The 24109-nt window shown below is 46.8% G+C and overlaps 2 protein-coding genes across 4 annotated transcripts; both read right to left on the bottom strand.

Moving 5' to 3' along the window:
• Positions 1-3: 3 nt before the first annotated feature.
• neurl4 (neuralized E3 ubiquitin protein ligase 4) lies at positions 4-18217 on the bottom strand. Of its 3 annotated transcripts, none has more exons than XM_076050688.1 (29): positions 18012-18217; positions 13943-14471; positions 13780-13845; positions 12693-13189; positions 12006-12117; positions 11388-11476; positions 11159-11231; positions 10628-10901; positions 10348-10529; positions 9623-9708; positions 9370-9532; positions 8680-8890; positions 8529-8605; positions 8326-8422; positions 8044-8213; positions 7823-7951; positions 7135-7277; positions 6839-7057; positions 6346-6444; positions 5846-6001; positions 5460-5627; positions 4621-4779; positions 4216-4395; positions 3640-3733; positions 3444-3551; positions 2818-2962; positions 2472-2584; positions 2178-2337; positions 4-1856 (listed from the first exon to the last, which is right to left on the bottom strand). In XM_076050688.1, the coding sequence occupies exons 1-29, from the start codon at positions 18174-18176 to the stop codon at positions 1649-1651; spliced, it is 4872 nt and encodes a 1623-aa protein (XP_075906803.1). In that variant the 5' UTR covers positions 18177-18217; the 3' UTR covers positions 4-1648. The 3 variants fall into 3 exon arrangements, with proteins under 3 accessions (XP_075906803.1, XP_075906802.1, XP_075906804.1); XM_076050687.1 differs by having other exon boundaries at positions 7135-7280; positions 18012-18216; XM_076050689.1 differs by having other exon boundaries at positions 7135-7280; positions 8326-8404; positions 18012-18216.
• Positions 18218-18415: 198 nt separating this feature from the next.
• On the bottom strand, positions 18416-22446 carry shbg (sex hormone-binding globulin). Its single transcript, XM_076050694.1, has 8 exons — positions 22090-22446; positions 21053-21144; positions 20766-20955; positions 20520-20681; positions 19828-19984; positions 19569-19705; positions 19230-19431; positions 18416-19069 (listed from the first exon to the last, which is right to left on the bottom strand). Exons 1-8 carry the CDS (start codon positions 22192-22194, stop codon positions 18933-18935), a joined length of 1182 nt encoding a protein of 393 aa, XP_075906809.1. The 5' UTR covers positions 22195-22446; the 3' UTR covers positions 18416-18932.
• Between the last annotated feature and the right edge of the window lie 1663 nt (positions 22447-24109).

Raw genomic sequence — 24109 nt, 5'->3', positions numbered from 1 at the left:
ACGTTTCTGTGCATACTGTCCGTCAGTTTATTTTTTATAAATCAGGAAAGAATGATTTGTTATGTAACAGCCTGTACAATGCAACATTACAGATAATAAAACAAAAAGAAACAATACAATTTAAAATTGTAGAAAGCAGCACTGGGCCCGTATAAGCCACTTTTATTTCTTCTTTTCACATTTTTGATTCCAAGGTTTCCCCCCCCTGCGGTAGATCACAGCTGCTCTCAGGAGGTGACGGAGCTTCTTTAACGTTTGGAGTCTGGCTCATGGCGGCTGTGGAGGTGGGGGTGGGGGTGGGGGCGGAGGTGGAGAACTCCTGGAGCACAGTCGTTTACAACATGGCAACAGGAACAGAAGAAGTGATGGACTTTGGGGAAGCTGTTTTTCGTTTACAATCAACCCAGGTTCAGGTGAAATAACTTAAATAAAAAAAAAAAAAACAATTTGTACAAACATTTTAACAAATGTAAATCGGTGACGTAAAGAGCCCTAATTAAACACATTCACATGTAAACACCAGCGCTGGTCGCCGGCCGACCACTTCTGTTGGCTCTTGAGGTGGAGGTCTGAACCCAAGTGGGATGAGTGAAGGGATAGAAGAGGAGGATAGAGTGATAAAAGAACCATAGTGAAGGAGCAGTTTGTTCTCTGGCTGAAAAGACAAATACGGCACCGCGTTCTTCCTGTATCAAAACCCGACATCTACCGGGACATTGCGTTGTTTGAAGCTCTCAGGAAGGACCTCAGTGGTCACGTTGTATCCTCTGTGTGTGTGTGTGTGTGTTCCTTCACAGTGTAAAACCTGTCAATCATTTCCAGTCAGTGTGATGCTGCTGGACCTGTGACCAAGAGGAACCAGATTACAGCTAATGTATATGTAAACAATATTTATCTGTCCCCCCCGCCCCCTTCATTTCTTAAAAAACAAAAAACAAAACAAACAAAAAAAAACCCTGCCAAACCCCCCCCGAAAGACAATCACAATACACTCATTCATTTTTCATTTTCAAGTGAGATTTCTTTAAAAACACCGTCGCTCTTGTTCTTCCTCTGGTTGTCGGACAGACGGTGTCGTCTCTGAGTGGCAGCCGTCAACAATGGTGGGGAGGCTGCAGGGGGGCGGGGGGGGGAGCTCCTCCATCATTAAAAAAAAACTGAGAAATAAACACTGACCTGAACTGAATAAGTGCCAAAAAAAAATAAATTATGCTGCACATGTGGGTGAGAAAAACAACAAAAATCTGTCAGGAAAAGATGAGCAGGAGGCGGTAGTGTGTGAAACACAGACAGCTTGAATTTCTTTTTTAAAAAATTGCCCACTAGTGTCCGAAACATAAAGTGCAGGCAGTGTCTATTCTTCTGGGGAGCCGCTTTCAGCTCAGCTCCATCAGTGAGTCCAAGGGCGATCCAGGTAGAGAGAGAGAGAGAGAGAAGGCGGGAGAGAGAGAGAGAGAAAGAGAGAGAGAGGGAGGGAGGGAGGGAGAGAAAAGCTAAATAATAACGCTGAAGTGTCAATCATCCACAGCAGGGAGCGGCTGATCCCAGCAGAGTCTCTGGCTCATTTGGTTGTAAGTCTGTTAAAAAGGGTTTGGGACCCCACAGCTCCCCCTGCTGGCTGATTGGCGTGTGTGCGGGCTCACTCCAGTCACTCCACTCGGACGAGCAGGCCGTAGAGCAGCGTGGCGCCCTGCTCCTTGCTGATCCACTCGATCTCTGTGCTGCTGAAGCGAGGGTCCAGCGGCTCGCTGGGGCCCAGCGGCTCGCTGGGACCCACCTTGTAGGAGCCAGGACGCACACACACCTGGAAGCCCACCTGGGCCTGGTGGCGCCGCTGGGAGCGGGGGTCCTGAAATCTAGACAAGAAAAAACAAGTTGCTTATTTGTGTTTTAATTTTTTTTTTTTTTTTTTTACAAGAAAATAGACATTTGTCACAAACATGGAACCACACAGATGAGCATTACACAAATAAGATAAGAATAAGATGGAGAAGGAGAAGAAGAGGAAAGAGAAGTAGAAGAAGAAGAAGATTTTGGGGATTTTTACAACCACACTATATTAACAAAAACAAAATGTTTTTGTTAATATAATGATAGAAATGATGCACATTATTCGAGGAGAAGAAGAAAACACACAGAGAAGTCTCTCTCTCTCCTTCTTGCTGCGTCAGACTTACTGCACTTTGGGGGCAAAGATCTCCATCCCAGAGTAGCGCATGGTGGGCGAGAGGCGCACTCTGGGGACCTCTCTGCCGGGGGCGCTGTTCTCCTCCGGCTCACCGTAGCCGTCGGGAGCCTCCGTCTTGACTGGAGACACCGAGAAGATGGACGACGTCCCTGCAACACAGCCGAGGAAGAGTGGAGTCAAAAGAGATAAAGAGAGACGGAAGGATGACAGGAAGGAGTCAGTCAGCCAGTCAGCCAGCCAGTCAGTCAGCCAGTCAGTCAGCCAGTCAGTCAGTCAGTCCTACCAGGCAGCAGCTGGCTGTGGTCCAGTGTGCGTCGCAGGGCTCCTACACTGGTGCCATGGTAGGCTATGTGCCACTTCTTCAGAGCAGTGGACACCTCACAGTGGCTCTTCATCCTGACACAAGACAACAATCCATTGTTATATTATTATACAATTATTACATTGTAACTAAGCCATTGGCTTGTATGGTAGTAACATAGATAAAATCTTAAGCAGTAATATCAGTTCCACGATTAGAGCTCTAAAATGACTTTGTTTGAAATATATATCCACACTGAGATCCACTGCCAGTGGTCGTCATGTCTCCCAGTGTGCAGTGGTGTCGGTGGAGCCACCGTCTCTCCTACCTGAGGGTGAAGCGGCACCAGCCGAAGGGTAGGGCGTAGTCACGAGGAGGCTCTCCCTTCTTGTAGTAGGCCTCGTCTCCTCGCAGCTTGTGGCACGACTCACAGTAGCACAGGTTGGACTTGGTGTCCTCAGCAAAGTAGCCGTCTGCAGGGGAAGGGAGGGAGAGACAGGAAGTGGATCTGTCACAAACACGCACTGGCTCTTGGATTGGACTTTGATTGCACACACGCAAGCACACACACACAGAGTTTTAGCGTAGCTGCTAGCTGCTTCCACAGCCTCCCTTAGATTCAATGCTAAGCTAACGGAGAGTGCTAAGCTAACAGAATACACACACACGCACACAGAGTTTTAGCATAGCTGCCAGCTGCTTCCACAGCCTCTCTTAGCATTGAGGCTAAGCTGAGCTCTCTTAGCATCGAAGCTAAGCTAATAGAGGGTGCTAAGCTAACAGAACACAAATACACACACACACAGTTTTAGCGTAGCTGCTAGCTGCTTCCACAGCCTGGCCAGCTATTTCCCTCCTTTACTTCGATGCTAAACTAATTAAGGGTGCTAAGCTAACAAAACACAGTCTCTCTCTCACACACCACACACACCACACACACACACGAGAACTCACCGGGCAGTGTGAGCAGGTCTTTGAAGCGCGAGCAGAGGGCCTGGTACTCACAGGTCTTGTTGGGGTTGACCTCCGGAGGGGGCGTCCAGCACACACTCTCCTTGATGCCTGCGCACACACACACTCACCAGTTAGAGACACCGGTCCAACCAGGACACACTGGACACTGACACAGGAGACCCTTGAGCTGTTTTACCGTCCACCATGTCGGCCTTCTCCATGTCGCCCTGACAGCGAGCCTCGCCACTGTCTCCGCCCACCGCCGCCACGCTGCTCGTCACAATAGTAACCTGCCGTGATGATACGCGTGTGGTGAGCTCAGACTCTCATTGCTTTTACAACATTTTGTGTCCAATTTTTATTTTGTGATAATGTTTACATTAAAACGAGAAACAATCACGAAATAATGTGATGGTTTCACATTACGTCATACTACTACGTTATAACGTGAAACTATCGCGTTTTGTCGCGATCATTCTGCCCTGTTTTTTTTTTCGAGTGTGGCAGCAATGCGTTTCCGTAGATCATCGTGGAGCCTCTGTAGACTTTTTTTTCTTAAATGTGTTCAAGGCGCCACTGCATGAGCGCTAGTAGCCAACTTTCAGGCTAGCTAGCACTAGCAGTGAGCGGCTGGCCAATCAGAAGGGAGTGAGCAGGGAGGGAAACTAGGAGTTTTTCGATGTTGCAAAATTCTTTTCTTTCAAATGTGGAAATGGCCAAAGCATCAGTCGCCCCTTCGTGTTTGACCTGCAGGTGGATGGACCCCACTGACCTGCTCACACTGGCCGTAAAGGTCTATAAAGGGGTAGCAGGGAGAGGGGATGTCCTGCGCCGCCGTGCCCTGGTCCATGCCGTTGACGTAGAGGTGGAGACAACTGTTGGCGTCCACCAGCAGACCCAACACCGTCCCCTCCGGACACGTGTCCAGGTTAGGACCGTAGTTCTCACAGATCTAGGACATCAAAGGGGAAAGTTGTACCACGTCGTCGAAGGCAACGTCATGCACCCCCACCCTGACAAAACAGGTGTCCTAACTGAACCCTTCTACTGCAAGATGAGCTGGATGACAGAGAACCTTCACAGACGAACGACATTGAAAGACAACAGCAGCAGCGAGAAGAAGGCGCTGAGATAAAAAAAAAGAGTGGGACGTGAGTGCATCGCTGCTGTTCAGCACCTTCAGGGAGTTGTGGAAGACCGAGTCTCTCTGCAGCAGCCAGGCTGAGCGCTTCAGACAGCAGGCCGTGGAGGGGAAGTTGAGGCGGTCGGGCGAGTGACCTATGACCCCTAGAGAGAGCGACGACGTCCACGATGGGTTCAGCCGGTCGATCTGAAACTGGAGATCAGAGAGAAGCTCTCAACAAAGGGCCGTTGTACTCCACAAAAAAAGTGTCTTGTTTCCTGCAGAGCAGCTCTGACCCACGATTCACACCCAAAGCGTCTAATGAAGTCAACGTGGGCGTTTCCACCACCATGAGGGGGGCAGCGCAGGTGTGTTTCGGATGCATCCCAGAAGGGTGAAAACGCGCAGCTCTGGAAAAATACTGCAACTGTTCTACTTTTCACGCTTTACACGTCATGGTGGTCATGACGACTGAGTCATTCAGCAGGTAGAATCGTCCAGACAGGAAGTATCTATCTATCTATCTATCTATTTGTCTGTCTGTCTATCTATCTGTTTATCTGTCTGTCTATCCATCTGTCCGTCTGTCTGTCTATCTATAGTATCTATCCATCTATCTACAGTATCTATCTATCTGTCTGTCTATCTATCTACAGTATCTATCTATCTACAGTATCTATCTATCTATCTATCTATCTATCTATCTCAGGTGTAACACCTGCATGGTTGTCAGTTTGTTAAAAGGGGTTTGGGACGCCGCAGCTTGGAAACAGGCTCTGTGTGAGATGATACGGCGCCGTTTCCAAACGCTGACGCGCCGTAGATGCTTTGGTGTGAATGACCCTTGTTGAGGGGCGGTGTGCTGGTGGTGCCGGTGGTGATGCGGCAGCTACCTGGAAGAGCTGCTGGCGGGCCAGCGGCTGGGCGGTGACCAGCAGGCCCTGGTTGTAGCTCGACACCCGGGCTGCCGTCAGGTTCTGGTTGGACAGCTGGATGTTCTTGCCGTGGTTCTCCAGGAAGGCCATGGCGGTGGGGACCAGGGTGCACGGCTCCGTCTCCACCTGGAGGAGAAGCCACAAGTCTGAGCTCTCAGGCGTGGGCAAACTACGGCCCGAGGGCCATATGTGTCCTGTTAAACTTTTCAATCTGGCCCTTAAGCCGAACTTGAAGATATGATCTCAGTAGTCAGTTTTCAGTGTTTTCAGAGTCAGTGTGTCAGGGTGTTGACCTTCACGAAGCCCCTGCTTTAAGTCTTGCCATTGGCTGCTTGTAGTGGTACCTCTTTGACGGGCGTGCTGCTGTCCTCCTCGCCCTCGCTGCAGCTGTCCGAGGACAGCGAAGGAGCCTTCACGCTCTCCGTGTCCTCCATCAACGATGAGCTCACGATTGACACGGCCGTGATTCGCCCGTACAGGTCCAAGACCGCGTAGACATTCTGCACACATCCAGGACCAGAACAAAGTGTTCACTGAGCCATCCAAGGAGCTCAGGTAGAAGACCAGCGCGTCCTTTTAGACAGCTCAGGTGTGTAATGGAAGTGTAGACAAACACAGAAGCAAGCATTCTGACAAGTAACAGACACAAGCAGGTGAGACGCGAGTCGAAATGCAACTTGAGGGGAATTTTAGAGCAAGAGCTGAGGAGGCGTGAAAACATAATGGACATTACAATAAGACTTGTACATGGTTATTATGAACATAAATAAAACACCATTACAGTAACGGACACGACTGCTGTTTGCAACTGTGTGTGTGTGTGTGTGTGTGTGTGTGTGCTGACCTTGGGTACTGCAGTGGCAGCAGGCCCCATGTCCTCTCCATCGATGAAGATGTGCATGGTGTCGTCGCTGCACCTCTTCACACCCACACGGTTACCCACCTGACGGGAGGGCACAAAAAAACACAGACAGACAGACAGACAGACAGACAGACAGACAGACACAGACAGACAGACAGACAGACAGACAGACAGACAGACAGACAGACACACACACACACACACACACACACACACACACACACACACACACACACACACACACACACACACACACACACGTGTGAGCAAGGTTTATAAGAAATCTTTCTATTGTATTTTTTAAATGAAATGAAAATTAAATTAATCAATAATTATTATTATTATTATTATCAATAAATATACTTTGCATAAGCCAGAAAATCCCCAGAAAAGAGTTTTACTCCCAGCGTAAAGTCACGGCGCCGTACGTGCCGTCCCTCGGCTGCCTCCGACTGGCTGGTGCACTGTAGCTTACCGTCAGGCGGTCCAGCGAGCTGCAGTAGTTCTGGCGCTGCAGCACTCCGTTGCGGCGGACCTCGGAGCCGCACAGCAGCCAGGTGACCTTGGTGCGGAGCTGCGGCAGGGAGGGGGAGAGGCCCGACAGCGGACAGGATGGCAGGTCCGGAGGCGCCAGCGTGGTCAGGCCCACGTGCAGCGAGCCGCACCACTGCTCGTCCACTTCGTCGATGCGCACCTGCAGGGGTGCAGACACTTTCTTTTCCAAACGACAGCAGCACGTGAAGGGAAAATCGAGAATGGGTGCCGGTTTACCTCAAACAGCTCATCGGCTTTAAGTTCCTTGCCGCTGAAGACGATGCCGTGAGCGTAGCCTCCGACTCGAACGGCCTGGCAGCCCTCGCCCAGCAGCACCACGTTCTTGCCGTGTTTGCCGTGGAGACGATGGGCCACGCCTGCTGCTGCAGCGGAGAGGAGGGAGAGAGGAATTAGCTTTACGACGTCAAACAAAAGCACAATTATTCTGGAACTCGACAGGCTTAAGTAGGTGTGTGTGTGTGTGTGTGTGTGTGTCCATATCAGAGGTTGTGTTAACCAATATGACGGAAAAATCTAAAGGCCGTCAGTCATTTTGACAGGTTGCCATTCACACCCCTGACCACTTGGAGGTAGTAATGAGCATATTGCAACGTCCCATTCAGACACATGGGAGGCATGGAGACGTCAGACAGTTTCTTTGCGTGTGTCTCCATTAATTGCGATTAATTGAATTGTAGCCGTCGTCTGAATCGGAATCGAAGTGAATCGTCACGTACCGAACGAATCCCCCAAAAACTAATCAGGTAACTTTAGACTGAATGCAAATCAAACCAGAATGGAAATGTAATGCCACTAAATTTATTCTGTAATAAATAAAAAAATTTAAGGGACTGGTATAAGTTTATCATGACGGGATTTTCATGACCCTGTGAAGTATTGCGTGACTACCGGTGTGTGTTCCTACCTGGTGACTGGATGGGGAAGCTCTTCTCAGTGATGTTGCTGGTGCAGAGGCTGTTGTCCAGCGGGCCTGACGAGGTGGTGATTGACACCTGGACACACTGGCCGTACAGGTCGATCACAGCAAACACCTCTGAGGGACACAACACACAAACCATGTCAACTCGGTGGTGTTTAGAGATACAGGAGTCAGCAGCAGCAGCGGCGGCTTCAGTTCCACAGCACCTGGTGGCAGTCCTGAGCAGGCCACACCCTGGTCCACACCGTTGATGTAGTAGTGGAGGTCGCCGCTGGCCGAGCGCATCATCCCGATCCGAGAGCCCGTCGTCAGCGAGTCCAGGTCGCAGCCGTAGTTGTTGCGCATGGTGTTGCCATCCTGCATGATGGCCGTTCCACTGCGAGAGCAAAGACGCAATAACTGAGATCTTGTGGAAAACATAAAAATGTCAATGAACTGATTAAAAAAAACTTCCTGAGCTGCATGATACAACAGAATAATTGTTCTACCTGAGCATCCAGGTGTCGTAGTCGATGTCAGTCATAGTGTTGGGGAACTCCAGCTCCTCTGGCCGGATGGCAGTCACTCCTGCGTATAGGCGACGATATAAAAGGTGGAGATGGCGCATGTTTTAAGTTAAAATGCTGCAACGGTTAAGTTGTTGAAAAAAAATCCCCCCCCAAAAAACCAAACAAATACAAAATCCAGCCACCTGCTTCTATTGAACCCGACCAGCGGTCCACCATCTTCTGAATGATAATCTCAAACAGCTCTCCTTCTCGAAGGCACCTGCACAGAGGGAGTGGTTCAGATCAGAACACGGGTGAGAGTCAAGGAGGGGAGGCGGGGGGGTTCAGTCATACCTGTTGGAAATGACGATGGCGTCGTTGAACTCGCTGCGGCAGTTCTGGCGCAGTGCTGTGCGCCCTCCGTTGGTGATGACGGCGTTGGTGCCGTGCAGCTGGTGGAAGCGCAGGTCGTTGGTTGTGCTGGCCCCTCCCACAGAGCAGGGGCTCCCAGGAGACATGGCGGCGGGGCCCTCGGAGATGTCCTCCGGGAGGGGGGGCAGGTCCACTGAGAGCAGAGGAGGCAGATTGGAAATCATTTAAGGCAGAAGAGACCCAGCGTGGAAAAAAAATTACTGATTTTTCTTTTTTTTTTTAATGATTTGTTTTATATTGGAAACAGTTGAACATACTGCCCATATACACATTAATAAAAATGTATACTTGCAGTACAATGAAAGTAATTTGGTTTTCCTACCAATAGAATGATTATATAAGTCTGGTATATACGTATACATGTATACATATATATAGAAGAAGGTGGACGAGGTGGACAAGGTAAACAGGTTTGTGTGCAAAGGCCACCGTAGTTCACTGGCAAAGCTCATGAGAGGAAGGGTGAGCGAAAGAGAGCTGCAATCTACAATGTAACCACTTGATGTTGCCGTTTCTTCTCATAGTCTCCAAGTATTCCACCTAACTTTAACCATTCTGGAGATGTTGCCTCTTGGCTTTCTAAATATAATGTGAACACCCCCCATGTCTCACCCATGTCGTCCATGATGGTGGCCTGCGCCGCCTGGCCGTAGAGGTCAACCACTGCGTAGACGCTGGGCGGGACATTCCAGGCAGCGGGACCCTGAGGAACACCGTTGACAAAGAAGTGGAGGCTGCCGTCCTCCTTCCGCACCACGCCCACTGTGTCGCCGGCCTGCAGGACGAGGACGAGGGTCAGCTGGTCAGGGTGACACAGCGACAGAGCGGACACAAAAACAATCACAAACAAAGACCAATCACGCGCCTTGAGCCGGTCCAGGTTGTGGCCGTACTCGTCCAGTATCGTAGTTCCATTGTGCATCACGCCGTTTCCCGTCATCATCCACGTCCCTGCAAAAATCATTGGAAAAAAACAACCCTGAACATCCACGTAGATCATAGGTGTGAAACTCTGGCCCGCGGGCCAAGTTTGACTTGTACTGTCGTTATATTTGGCCCACGATGTAACACAAAATGACCACTATAGCTGGTAGCCTGCCGCTATTATGCAGCGTGTGTAGCGTTAAAATATTACAAATCCCAGAATGCTCTGCTGCTATTTTGGCACGTCAATCAGGACAGGATGTTCATTGAAGGGTATTATCATTACTTAAATAGTTTACTGTTATTTTATTTCTAAATTTATCATTAGCCCATGAAAAAGGCACTGTTGAAATTGAAATCAAAGAAAACATTTTATTTATTTTAATGATTTTTATTTATTTTTTTTCAATTTCATTTTTGCATGTGTGCAATACTAAGTCACTTATTGTGTAGTATTGAGCTTTACTTGATTCATATTCAGGGTTTGGGTCCATATAAATACGTTCACTGCTCTATCTGGAGGAAGATTTTGTTTTCAATGAATATCAATGTTGGACCATGACTTTGTCTAAGTATTGAGTTTAACTCCCCTGACACATATGGATCATTCATCGTTTGTTTAAACTCCATCTCTTGTGGCTTGTGTGTGAAACGCGGCTGACATACCGGAGCGCAGGTTGGTCATGGTGGAGGGCAGCTGCAGGTAAGCAGGGTTGTGCGTCGTCACGCCAATTTCAATGGAGCCCGCCCACTTGTCCACCATCTTGTCGATGCGGACCTGGAACACCTCGTTGGAGCGCAGCGGCCGGCTGCTCAGCACCACACCATGGTTGAAGTCATCTGTGGCGCTGCGGGAGGGAGAGGCGAACGCATTCCATTTTCAACGACGACGACAACAAGCCACTGAGTGAGTGCGTGTACGGCTGCGGTGTGTGTGAGCACTCACTGCGGCCTCAGCGCCGTCCTGCCGTCGCTGATGATGGCGGCCTTCTGCCCGCAGTTGGTGTGGAAGAGCAGCCTGTCGGGGCTGTCTGCCTCTGGCGTGAGCGACAGCGCCGGCCGGGGTCGGCCCACGTCTGGCGACAGAGCCCTCATGATGGCGTTGTTGCGTCTGAGGCGGTCGCTGTGGTTGTGGTTGTGCACGATGGTGACCTTGACGGCCATGCCGTAGAGGTCGACCACGCCGTAGACCACGGCGGGGGTCTGCGCCGCCGCCACACCTGAGGGGGAAACCCTGGTCGTGAGGCGGAGGTGTGGTTGTTCCTTCGCCATAATGGCGCAAGTAATGTTGGCGGTGAGGACGCAATCAATCATCAATCAATCGTCAGCTTTAAACGCAGCCGCTTTTAAAGCATCATGGGACGCTTTATCCCGGCTCAGTCGATATGGCCTGTGTTGATTAATGCACCCACTCCCTGTCTGCTGCTCGCCCCCACCCCCGAAGCCAGGCCGTCTGTCTCCTCATGAAGGGTCTCACCTTGGTCGATGCCATTGATGTAGAAATGAAGCGCTCCGCTGGCTTTGCGCATCAAACCGATGTGATCGCCCTCCTGCACGCCACAAGAGAAGCGTTAAGGAAGATCACAGGGGCGGACGAGCGTTAACCATGGCTGGTTGTCTGCTTGTGTGTGTGTGTGTGTGTGTGTGTGTGTGTGTGTGTGTGTGTGTGTGTGTGTGTGTGTGTGAGTGCACGTGAGGCAACAAACCTGTAGTTCATCGAGGCTGAATTCACAGTATTCCCTGCGGGTCCCTTTCCCATTGGTCAGAATCCCACAGCCACTCATCATGATTGTACCTAATTGAAATAAGAGAAAAACATTCATACTCTTTAATACGTTGTATACGATAGATCCAGATATGTGTATGTATGTGTGTAGACATATATCTAAACAGACCTAGGTCAAAGGTTTGGACACATACTTGTGATTTAATGGGTTTTCTCTCATTTTCATGACTATTTAACATTGTAGATTGTCACTCAAGGCATCAAAACTATGAAAGAACACATATGCAATACGTATAGAACAAAAAAAGTGTGAAATAACTCAAACAGGTTTTATATTTTAGTTGATCTAGAATAGCCACCATTCAGATAAAATATATACAGCATCACATATTTAGGTATTTTCTTTCCTTTTGTCACATTAATCCACATATTTTGTTCATATATCTGATGTCCTCAGTGTGGATCAACAGTGTAGACAGTAGTAAAAATAGAAGAAACAGGTGCGTCCAAACGTTTGACTGTTAGTGGATATATACTGTCTACAGTATATATCCACTAACTATGTGTGTGTGTGTGTGTGTGTGCGTGTGTGTGTTACCTGAGCGCAGATTGGTCATGGTTGCGGGGTAGTCCAGGTTGTTGGGATTGTGTGTGGTCACTCCAATCTCTATTGAGCCAGACCACTTGTCCACCAACTTGTCGATGCGGATCTGTGAGAAAATGACCAAACTCATGACTTACAATGCTCATCTCCTGATATGAAAACAGGTAGCAGGGAAATGAGCATAGCATTCACTGTTTCCTTTCTACAATATCTGGTTTCACGGATGTTTTATATTGTAAATGATCTGTAAATTAGACACAAGGACTTGAAACATTGAGTATATAAAATGATATGATGACAATAATCATCGTGATTTGTTAGGCTGCTTAACCAGAGGTGGGCCAACTTTTTGACTGGTGGGGACACAATGGGATGTAAAATATGACAAAGGGGCCGGAGCAGCAGCAGGTGGATGGAGTGTTTTGGTGAGCCACCTCATAGGAGGAAAAAATATATCATGGGATAGTGTAGAAAACATGTTGCTTTAATGTCCATTGAAAATGAACCAAAACCAATTGTGGATCAGCAGCTGGTGGCTACCAAGTGGAAAATGGCGTGTTGTCCCAGAGTCGTGCTTGTTGCTGATGAGGGCCGGACTAAAATCTTAATGGGCCGCATCTGGCCCTCGAGCCGCAGTTTGCCCATGCCTGAGCTAAACTCTGTGTCCCTGCAGGTGGTTACCTCAAACATCTCGTTGTGCCGGAGCGGCCGGTTGGTCATCACCACGCCGTTGTTGAACTCGTCCAGGGGTCTGCGCCGCTCCGCCGTCTTGTTGTTGTTGCTCAGTTTGATCAGGGTGCCGCACTTCTCGTGGAAGAGCAGCGCGTCGTTGGTGGTCATGCCCCCAGTCACCACCACAGGCCCCGTCCCTCCGCCGCCGCCCGCAGGGCTGTTGCCGGCGTTGCCGCCGCCTCCGCCACCGCCTTCCCCACTGCCCGCCGTCCCTGTCCCGCTGTCGCTGCTGACCGCACCTCCCCCGCTGCTACTGCTGCTGCTGCTCGGCCGGTCGTTCCTGGTACCGTCACTTCCTCCCAGGCCTCCTCCTCCGCCTCCACCTCCACCTCCACCCGGCCCTCCTCCTCCGCCGCCGCCATCTTCCCCTCCGCCCTCGTCCTCGGAGCGGTAGAAAGAAACGATGGCGTTGTTGAACACCTCGAAGAGCTGGTGCTCCGTCAGGACTGTGAAGGACGAGGGAGGAGGCAGAGAAAGAGAGAGAGAAGCGACGACGTTAGTCACATGCACGCACGCACGCACGCACACACCGCAGCCAGAAAACACTTCCGGGAAATTCATTTCAAAGATTCACATGTCACGTTACGTGGCAGTGAAATGTGTGTGTGGCAGAACCTGATGTGATGGTGCATACAAGGAATAAAGTGTCCAAAAATAATTAAAAAAGTAAATACAAGTTTTATAGAAAATACAAAGTTAAAATGATAAAAAAAAAGAAGAGGAAAGTACAGATGAGGGTATTTGAAGTGTTTTGCAATACTATACAATATAATATAAAATAATTAGTTGCAAAACAATGGAATGCAAAAATATGACCCTACTCCATTAGAACATATAATAATAATATAAACGGTAATAGTAATAATGATGACATCAGTAAAATAATGATAGCAGTAAATGCGGAGGACAAATTTTGCATCCGTCGGGATGTGACAATTACTGGGACTTTAACCTTTACCTTCAGTAGTAGTAATAATAGTAACAGTGCAATAGTAAAGTATAATTTAATATACATAATAAACAATACAATTCTCACCCGTGTCAGGCTCCAGGTTGTTGGGGAACTTGTCCGGTCTGCTGTGAGTGCAGGTGAGCTCAGGCACTGGAAGGGAGTAAGAGGAAAAGTCAGAGTGACTGCTGGTAGAACGCATGGCAGCAGAGTGGCGATGCTGCGAGAAGAAGAAGAAGAGAAGCCCCACCTTCATCACCGTTCAGCGTTCCGTTCATCGCAGCCACATTCATCAGCGCCGTGATCCCCGCATCCTGCCGAACGCCGCGCACAACCAACACCTCCTCTTCCTCCTCGTCCTCCTCTTCCTCGTCCTCCTCCTCCTCTTCCTCCTCCTCTTGCTCAACAGTCTCTTTCTCCACGGAGGGCGGCGGCGGCTCGCAGCTCACCACCGTCACTTGCGTGCACTTGCCATAAAGGTCCACCACCGCCCAGAGCTTGGGCGGCAGGCCGCTGGCCGCAGCGCCGCAGTCCTGTCCGTTCACCCACAGGTGGAGCTCTCCACGGGAGCTGCGCTGGATGCCTACGCGGTCGCCCTCCGACAGCTGGTCCAGGTCGCGGCCATACTCCTCCAGGACCGAGCGTCCGTCACGCAGCACCGAGCAGCCCGACACGATCCAGGAGCCGCCCTTGAGGCCCGTGGCACTGCTGGGGAAGTCCAGCCCCGCAGGGTCCAGCGCCGTCACGCCAATCTCGATGGAGCCGCTCCACGAGTTCACCTGCAAGAGGGGAAATTCAGAGAGATGAAATGACTTTTCTTTTTTTTTTAGCCTTGTATTTTAATCTACGACATTATATACTGAGGTTATTACATTTCATTACATGCAATGATGTTCACAGGCAGTGACGGCTGTAGTAAAACTAGCCTGGATGGCTTAGAAAAATGAAAAAGGTTGAAAGGCAAACAAAAAAGGACGACGGGAGCCAACACCGCCTGCAAATCTGAGAACAGCGATGCTGAAAGAGCAAAGCAGTGTGCTAAAAACTGAAAGAGGATATCTATAGAAAACAAAGTGCCCCTCATTGTGTGATCTATCTAGTTATTTTTAGTTGGACTGTCAGCTTAGCTGAGGGAGAACTCCTTTGAAACACACAGAGTCCAAGTCGGCTCTGTTAACGCGAAGGAACAATGTCTGATAGAGTGTCAAAACTGCAGCCCAAATTAATTCATTTTTAATTACAGTGAAAACCTCTGGGATCCGACCATAAATCCTTACACATCCACTCCTATACACTTCAGGAGAAGATGGGTGTAAAAAAATAATGTGAAGAAGAAGCCGCGTGCACGTCCTGTACTATATTTAGACAAGGTGCAAAGCGTATCTTGCTGACATCATGGTCAGCTAATCCCAGAAATACACACACACACACGGAGTCACCGCTCAGGTTGCTTGGAAGAAATCTGCTCGTCAAAGTTTAAGTCATGCAACATTTAGCTACTTGAAAATTTGGTCACACATTGACGTCACTCCGCTAAAAGTGGACTGAATAATTAGTCCTTCACGTTTTGTAGCAAAAACTGCTCGTGTCATTGCCTGACATTGGCCACGGATCCTAGAGCACACAGTCAAAACCCCACACTAATGCACGACTTTATTGATCTCCAGAGGAGGAGAGTTCTATTTTCAAACTGTTTGTGCCTGTGCGAAGTGGATGACAGGGTGCAGCAGCAGCAGCAGCAGCAGCAGCAGCAGCAGCAGCAGCAGCTCCACAGCCGATGCCAGACTTCATTTCCGCCAGGGCAGACACGGACCGACGTCATGGCGGCGCTCAGTAGTGCACTCCACCTGCTCTCCCTTCCCACTGGTGAGCAGCATCTAAGCCGGGCAGCTCAGGGGAGCCTCCCAGATCAACTCTCTTTTCAGCTTCTGCTCCACGGGACTCTAGTTGAATTTGGCAACCATCCGACCCGATGACGGGACCGCGAGCCTTAATGCTGCATTCCCATCAACTCCGGGGATGTTTCCCTGTAACGCACGTACTGTGCCTCGCAGGAAACAAAGGTCAAAAAACAAAAAGAAAATCATCTGGAGATCAATAGCTTTTTGTAAAAGAAAATAGCTCCCACATCTTTTGCTTGCAAGGTATTTTCCTCCTCTCTCTCTCTCTCCCACTCTTTCTCTCTCCCTCTCATCCTGCTGCTGCTGCTGCTGCTGTCTAGGCTATGTAAGGCAGTGTGCTATGAAAGTCCGGGTTTCTGGGTTAACAGATTGAGAGGTAACTCACACTGACCGGCTTGCTGCGTAGGAGACAGACATCTACTTCCCCTGCTTCGTCGCTTATGTAACAGTCAGCCAGTGAGTGTCTGCCTTGCAGCCTCTCTCTCCCTCTCCCTCTCTCTTCCTCTATTGTACAATAATAACCACAGAATGCTCAGTGAGCAGGACCATGGGACACTTTTGGAAGTGAGTGAAAATTCAACTGGATCTAACACCAGGACTGAAAAGCCACTTTACATTATCGACATTTACTTACACTTTTGTCCACTTAATAATTCCCAACTTTCTAAGATCTTTGAATAATCTTCAAGCAATTTCGTAATTAACATGCCAACAAAAAAACAAATCAATTCAATACATTCCTATTCATCTAACCATATGACAGACTATACAATATTTTATATGCCATTTACCCATGCAACCTCCTCCAATGTCAACACCTCTAAAACACATTTTTTTTGGACTAAATGGGAGAATTTCTGATATTTAAATTGGTCAAGGAAGCCTTAACATGGAAGGTGAGTTTGTTGTGTTTGCAGACCTAAATGACTGACTGACTGTAGCTATTTGGATGCTGGTGGACAAGGCTAGACGGACATGGCATAGAGCTCTGGGTGCTCAGTAATGGAATCATATTGATTTCCAGCTTGCTGGGTGCGTGTCATGATCGGGCATATGACTGTTTATGGTAGCTTTTATCAGAATGATCAGTACCATCAGGGGTGGGTAATCACTTACATACAGAAGATGCAACGAGCATGTGGTTATCTTCACTGCCCTGCTTCCATCTTGGTGAAATACTGTGAGAGTTTTGTTAAAAAAAAAAAAAAAAAATTAAATATGTGTGGATGTGTGTTGTCCCAGCTGGCAATGGGACAGGCTCAAAGCAGCAATGGTGTTGATGGATGCAGGAAAGAGCTGCAAACTTCAAAAGGTAGAGGCCATTACGAGAGAAAACTACTCTTGCGCTGATAACAGCCAGAACATAAACCATGTGCAGAGGCTTTGATATGAAGGGGATCTGAAGAGGACAACATTGTAGAAGATGGAACAATTTGGTCAAGTCTAATATCTACATGGAACATCACCGATAGAAAATTGTAGTTAAATCATGTAGAAAAAAAAAATACAACATCAACTAAAATTTATTCCAATGGGATAGCAGGAAACACATTTAAAAAGAATAGTGACAATGGTATTCATATTGTGCAAAAACATTTTTTTTTTTTAAATGAAAAGAAAAAGAAATTTAAGAAAATGGAAAGAAAATACAGAATAATCCGTTCTGAGAATCAGTTTGTAACGAAAGAATGATGAAGAATAGCAATATATGCATTACCATGGAGAACGTGTCATCATCACATCATCCACCTGTCACTCATGAGTTACACCTAATAGCAGCCAGACTGCTTGTGGATTACGCTGGTATAATGAACTGTGATTCATGTTTGGACGGTGACTCAGAAAGGTTATTTAGCAGCAAATTCAGTAGTTTACAGATTTGACGGACAACCAATAACTGATATAGCTCTGTGACCACAGCAGTTTTAGCACCGGGACACCAAAAATTGTCCCGAAACACTTTGGAAACGCCACAAAACACTTCACTGAAGCGAAGCTCCCTAAACGAAAACCAACAACATATCCTTTTCAATAACACACACTAGAACCTCAAATAGCACCTTCTAGAACAGACTAGCCTGAAGTCAGCCCCATGCTAGATTAGCATGGCTAACTGAGGGAACCGGGGAACCCAATGGGTTCTCATTAGCTTCCTTGGAGCTTAATCACATTTAGACAGAGGTTCACCAGTAACAGAGCGGCTCGTACGTCTTTGGCATTCTAACCTATGTGACCCCTGAACGCCTGCATCATACAATGTTTGTGTCAAGCCGTCAAAACGCTGTGCATGATAGCAGCGGCTCTCCACTGCGGACAGCGGTAGAGCGCTGGCCCGTTCAGCGAGCGCTTCTCCCGCAGTCCTCCCGCTAGCGCCCCGGGGAGCAGCAGCGATGCAAGGGGCCTGCTGCTTTTATTCACCTTTTTGTCGATCCGGACAGTGAAGACATCCCGGTCCCTCAGCGGCTCCTTACTTAGCACCAGACCGTGGTTGAACTCCTGCACTGGCTGGTTCCGCCGGGCGGTGCGGTTCGAGTTGGACAGGCCGATCAGCTTGCCGCTCCGCGGATGCAGCTCCGCCGCCATCTTCAGTGGGCGGCCAGTCTTCACGACACTTCGCTTTGCGACAAACATCGCGATGGCGTACGGCACATTGCCCCAATCGATGAAATTGAGAGCCTTATCATTGAAAGATTCCAACTTTTCAACGACATGAAAGTTTTCTTTTCGATATAGATTTGTATTATATTCTTGATATTACTTGTACAGCCTAAGTTTTTGGCCTCATTCCTCTTTGTAAACACAAGTTTACAAACACAGTCGCATGTTGTTAAATGTTGCACATGAAGTGTTTTATTCACTGAACATCGATTCATTCTATGCCAATGTTTTGATGAAAACACATTCCTTGACCGTTTGTCTAACTTTCAGTTTAACAATTTATAGTTTTGTGTCAGCTAAAAACGTCTTTCCCCGCCTAACGAGTGTCATAGCTATATTTATTTATTTTTATTTATTTTCCTAACGTGGCTTGCATGTTCTCAGTTCTTTGACATAAAAGACGTGATTTTTCATTGTGAATTCCACACAGCACGGTTTAACGTGTTTTTTTCTTCAATATATCCACATGAGGGCGCCAAATACATGTATTAAATGTCAGTCTTATGATTGTCCAACTGTCAAAACTTCTAAAATTCTTAACCTTCGTTTTACATTAAATGCAGCAAAAATAATAAATCCTTTTATAACTAATTTAGCAAAACACAATAAAATCGACAAAACTGATAGGTACAGATATGACAAGTGACTATATGCAGCCTTATACCTGCATCATGCATGGGTCTATGCAGGGCAATTGTGTGAGGAAATGGACGTGTGGTGTTTGAAAGCTAAATCCAGGTCCACATCTTTGCCTTGGACTTGAATCTTCTCCAGACATCCTATCAAGAAATTGGAGCCGACTTGGTCTTCACCTTCACCTGAAAAAGAAGGAAAACGTAAACCATTCAATTGATCTCTGTAAGTTTTTTTTTTTCCTGTTGTTTTGTATTATGATGATAATATTATTAATATGTTAACATTTTAGCCAATTTCTTCACTATTATGTTTCTTTTTTAAATGTAAAAAATGTAATTTTACCTAAGAGACCACCAAAGGCCAGATGACCCTCTCTCCAAACAGTCCAATAACCAGGGTTGTTCATCAGCAAGATTGATGGGTGACTGCTAAACGAGTCTTCATAGTAATATAATTCCAGTGAATCTTCCTGGAATATTATCGTCAACCTCTTAAATGTGTTCTGTATGATGACAGTTCCCAACCCAAACGTGAGTGTGACCCCCTACGGATTGACAACAGAGATGGAAGAGGTGAATCAAACCCGTGTGGTTCTACATATGCACATTTTAAGCATGTTTTAATAACCCAAGGAATTTTGGAAAAGTTTGGACTAGGCCTTTTCCTGATTAATGAGCATACCTTTGTTTCATTGTTGGCCACTAAAGAGAACGTCCTCTCTTGCCCAAGAGGTTTGATGCTCAAAATGGTTCCATCCATCTTGCTGAAATTTCCCGACAATTCAATGCTAATCTTACCGTCAGCTTCAAAGGGAAACACTTCAGAAAATAAAGATAAAAGAAGAAAAAATACACTTGGATAAAGAAGACAAACTTTCTCTTTCTTGTATGGAAACAGCATTGACCCTTCCTCCTGTCCACTTCAAGGTCAAAGTTCCCACCTGAGGTGTTGAAAACAGCAAAGCCGGCTCCAGCAAAGTAGCTGCCAGGTTGCACATCTTGATAGCAGGGCCATAGCTCCTGGACCTCCATCTCCCAGTCGAGGCTCATGTTTAACCAGTTGCCTTGACGCACACAGCCATCCAAATGGTGCCTATACTGCAGTACATAATCCACAGATAGCCCTGAACTGTGTTAGGAACTAATTAAATTCCATAATTGTTTTAAACCATTGATAAAACGTTTACAATAATTCAAACTTTAAGATTATTGCTGCTGAGCTTTTGTGTTTGTTACATTTTTGATTTGCACTAAGGAAAAATAATGTCTTCTAGTGTTGGTCCCTCAAACTGTTCAGTCAGAGGGCCCTTTTTAGTCTGAATTATTGCTGCTGAAAGTTGCAGTAAAAAGAGTTTTTGAGAGATCAACACTGTTTAAAAATGAACAGTGTGTAATCTTACTGAATGACAGCATGGCGCTATTGCCATAAAATAAAGGTCTAGATACGTAAGTGAACAACTATGCAATACGATTAAGTACTGCGATGAAGTGTGCAAGGTGAATGAAAAGGCAGTGCCACTGAAAACAACTTATTTGATATGAAAATTCGAAATGGTGGTGAATCTTTTGCAGATTTCACTCACGTAACAATTCCCTTAGGGTTCAAAAGGCCCTCATTGAAAAACTGACTCACCTGAACAATCATCTTGTCGGTGTTGATCAGGATCCCGCCCAGAGCCAGCCGGAGTTCACCTGAAAGGGCCTCTTCCTCCTCTGTGGACTCCATTCCTAAAACCAGACCTTTGGAGCCGTCCACCTCAAGAACCACAAACCTCCCCTGGTTGCTCACCTCAAGCTTGGTGGCACAAGGAGCACAGAAACAGATAAGTCCTCACACATGTTGTTAGTTCATTGAAACTCACTGTTGAAAGGAACTCACTGTGTGCCATTTCCCATCGTTTAGTTTGGGTCCGCCGGCCACACTAATATGAATCTTTCCTTTAGAAATTTGCATCAGAGGCAAGCCATCTTGCAGGGATAAAACAAACCAGTCTTCTCCACCTTTTGTATCCCCATAGAAAACTGTACCTTCTGGGTCAAAGGTTCGAAGCTGGAAGGTTGATTTGATGCTGCAGAGACCAAATACAGAAATGAATTGTCGAAAAATTTAAGAGAAAAAGTTATTTTTTTACTGATCTTATTTCTCAGAGAGTAATGCTGGCAGACCTAGAAATTTCACTGAGGTTAACTGTTGCGTACATCAGCGGCTTCCAGGCATCTCGTTCCTGGTCAAGGTTGATGGTGCCCTGAGCAGAGAACTAGATAAAGATCAAATAAAAGATTTCCGCTCTTTATTTATTTTGCGTCCTCTTGCCAGATATCTGGATTAAGCCTGGGTTTAACGAACATTTAAAAATCGATTTATCATACCAAATGTTTCCAAAAAACAGATATTAAATGTCGTTAAGCTAAGCAAGTGGCAACAAAGTGAAAAAGAGTCACTATCGTGAATCCTAAAGAGTAGAATGACATAATTTGATCAGTAGTGTATTTGTCCTCACACAACTGGAGCAAAGTCCCAAGTCTGAACAAATTATTAGCTCATTCTGAGGTAAGCAATTCTATCAACCAGAAACCCGCACAAATAACAGAGTTTTGCTCTATTTTGCATTCCAACTCAATCTAAGGTATGGATGTTGGATTTGAAAAATGACCAAATAGAGAAAGTGTATGCAGAAGAGAGAACATGCACATCTTCTGTGAGTGTAGCAGATTTCAGGGCAAGCTTGTGTTCTAGTGCTGTTAACAGGAGTAGTACATTTACAGCAACACAATTACAATTACTAGTGACAAGAATACTGAAGACTTTAGCAAATACTCACTCTCAGAAAACAAATAGTGAAGGCATGACCACAAATCCACAAAAGTGTGTGAATTATACTGGTAAAAAATAAAAGGCTGGGCCGAGCGCCTAGTATTAGAGCAATATCACTAAATTTATGCACATCATCGTTGTGATATTTGTACTGGAGGACCTTTTCCTCATTTCAAAATGACAGTGTAAAATAGTTTTAATAAATTACGGGACAACCTAAAGACTCTGCATCACCTTTAAAGTAACAAAACGCACATTCATCGTTGTGTCTGGTTTGCCGCTTCACGTACGCGTGGAGGCCCTAAATCAGTGAAACTTATTCAATAGCGCAACACATGAACCATTAATCCAACATATTTACATCTGTGGCATTGCGTGCGAGATGTACCTTGACGTCTTCGTCGCCCTGCCCCGTGGCCACGCTTCCCAACAGCGAAAGGCCCGCTGCGGTCAGCAGCAGCCCAAACGCCATAGCTTGAAAGAACCCAGCCATCGGTGAGAGCTCTCAGTGTGCACTGCCCAAAGGCCTCCCCCAGACTCTGAGCTATCCCTTGGTGGTGGGCGAGCAGCAGACAGACAACACTCCCGCTGTGTTTGAGGCGTTGGCGTGTGCTAACAAGGTCCAGCGACAAACAGGCCACGGCCGGGTCGGGGAGATCAATACCCCGACCCGGCTCTGGGGCTGCGCGCTTGGACAGAAGACAAATGGCTTATGTCAAGGAAAAGATGCGTATTCGCCTCCTAGTATATTCCTAATTCTTAAAACACGATTAGTGACGGGCCGAGCATTCGTCATCACTGCGTGGCTCTACTGCTGTCATGGAGATTCGCATGAATTGAACTCGCAGGATGGGTGAGTGACCTCGGTCTGCCCACTGATGTGTGTTTATCCGTGACACACGGATGTTGATTCACCACCACGGACCGTGACTCAGTGTGTGCGTGTGTGTTTGTTGCAGACAGACTCAGTTGGATAACTGACAACAGATAAGAACAGACACCTCAGCTAACTATGTGCAATAAACCGGGACAAATGTGCACAAAGTACAGTTGTTTCTTTTTTACCTCTCCTGTCCGCTGTGCAATGCAAATGCAAATACTCTACAGTGTATCAGTACATCACTGCAATCTCTCATTTATATGTATATAGGTTTCTGTATATTTTTATTTGTACATTCATTTTACATTTCTTATATTTTTTATAAATCCCTTATTCATTCATTTATTCATCTTCTACACCCGCTTAGTCCCGAGCTCAGGGTCACGGGGGTCTGCTGGAGCCTCTCCCAGCTGTCATAGGGTGAAGGCAGGGTGACACCCTGGACAAGTCGCCAGTTCATCGCAGGGCCACATAGAGACAAACAACCATTCACACTCTCATGCACACCTACGGACAATTTAGAGTGTTCAATTGACCTCACATGCATGTTTTTTGGAGTGTGGGAGGAAGCCGGAGAACCCGGAGAGAACCCACGCAGACACAGGGAGAACATGCAAACTCCACACAGAAAGGTCCCAGGCCCGGAATCGAACCCACAACCTTCTTGCTGTGAGGTAAATCCCTTATATTTTTATTATATTTTTTCTCTTTTTTACTATAAGACTGCTGACTCGGGGTACACCGCACAAGATTTCCAATGTGCCTGGAATGTCTGTTTTATGCACAAATGGTAAATAAAGAAACTTGACTTGACTTGACTTGACTTGAGAGCGGGGACACACAAAACCCTTTTTTTTTTTTTCTCTCTCCTCTGCTGGCTGCATTTCCCCGATAGTCTCTTACCAGGAACTTTCTGATAAGTGGGAAATACTGGGAACAGGACAGAAACTGCAAACAAGGTTTTTATAGATTGAAAATAAAATGACCAAATCACAGACATACTGCCACTAGAGCTATCACTCTATAACACAGTATATATAAGCATCCACTGACAGATCCTCAATAGTTACCTCTCAGGTTTTTTTTAGTTGCTATTTACAGACTTTTTCCTTTAGAATTTCACTTTGAATGTTACTTTAAAAAAAAAAGAGAGAAAAAAGCACAGACCGTTTGCACCAAGCGGGCAGTTTCCATTTGAGCCACAGAGTGTCACTAGTGGGAATGCTCTGGAAACCCTCAACAGGAAGTGGTAATCATCTCCCGGTTTGCATATCAGGAAGTAGCTTTTGGGATAGTTTTAAAAAATATATATATATAATAAACCTGTTAACTGCAATCAATATTAAATTAAAATGATCCACAGAGTTTACATCAGCGTTACACATAAACAAACAGATCTGTGACATCTTAGTGTGGATGTGATATCGTTAATCGGTTCTGCTTGGACAAGTTCCCTATTAGTTGAAAACACCCTTAAAGCTCTAAGGAGTAAGCAATGTGAAATGACACCAGACCACACAAGAGCTGA

This window comes from Nelusetta ayraudi, unplaced genomic scaffold (assembly GCF_046127955.1).
Source record: "Nelusetta ayraudi isolate G7.1 ecotype Tasmania unplaced genomic scaffold, CSIRO-AGI_Nayr_v1 ptg000128l, whole genome shotgun sequence".
Lineage (NCBI taxonomy): Eukaryota > Metazoa > Chordata > Actinopteri > Tetraodontiformes > Monacanthidae > Nelusetta > Nelusetta ayraudi.
This window is presented reverse-complemented; position numbering and strand designations above follow the sequence as displayed.

Bases quoted from the DNA above. Each gene is read 5' to 3' on its own strand.
- neurl4 (XM_076050687.1), bottom strand. From the start codon at position 18,176: ATGGCGGCGGAGCTGCATCCGCGGAGCGGCAAGCTGATCGGCCTGTCC. The intron at 8,423-8,528 runs GTGGCTGGATTT...TCCACCTTTTAT, and splicing joins GTCGGGTTCAATAGAAGCAG to ATCGTCGCCTATACGCAGGA. The intron at 2,585-2,817 runs GTAGGAGAGACG...GTCTTGTGTCAG, and splicing joins TGGTGCCGCTTCACCCTCAG to GATGAAGAGCCACTGTGAGG.
- shbg (XM_076050694.1), bottom strand. From the start codon at position 22,194: ATGGCTGGGTTCTTTCAAGCTATGGCGTTTGGGCTGCTGCTGACCGCA. The intron at 19,706-19,827 runs GTGGGAACTTTG...TATTTTCTGAAG, and splicing joins TGCTGTTTTCAACACCTCAG to TGTTTCCCTTTGAAGCTGAC. The intron at 19,070-19,229 runs GTAAAATTACAT...CTTCTTTTTCAG, and splicing joins GGCCTTTGGTGGTCTCTTAG to GTGAAGGTGAAGACCAAGTC.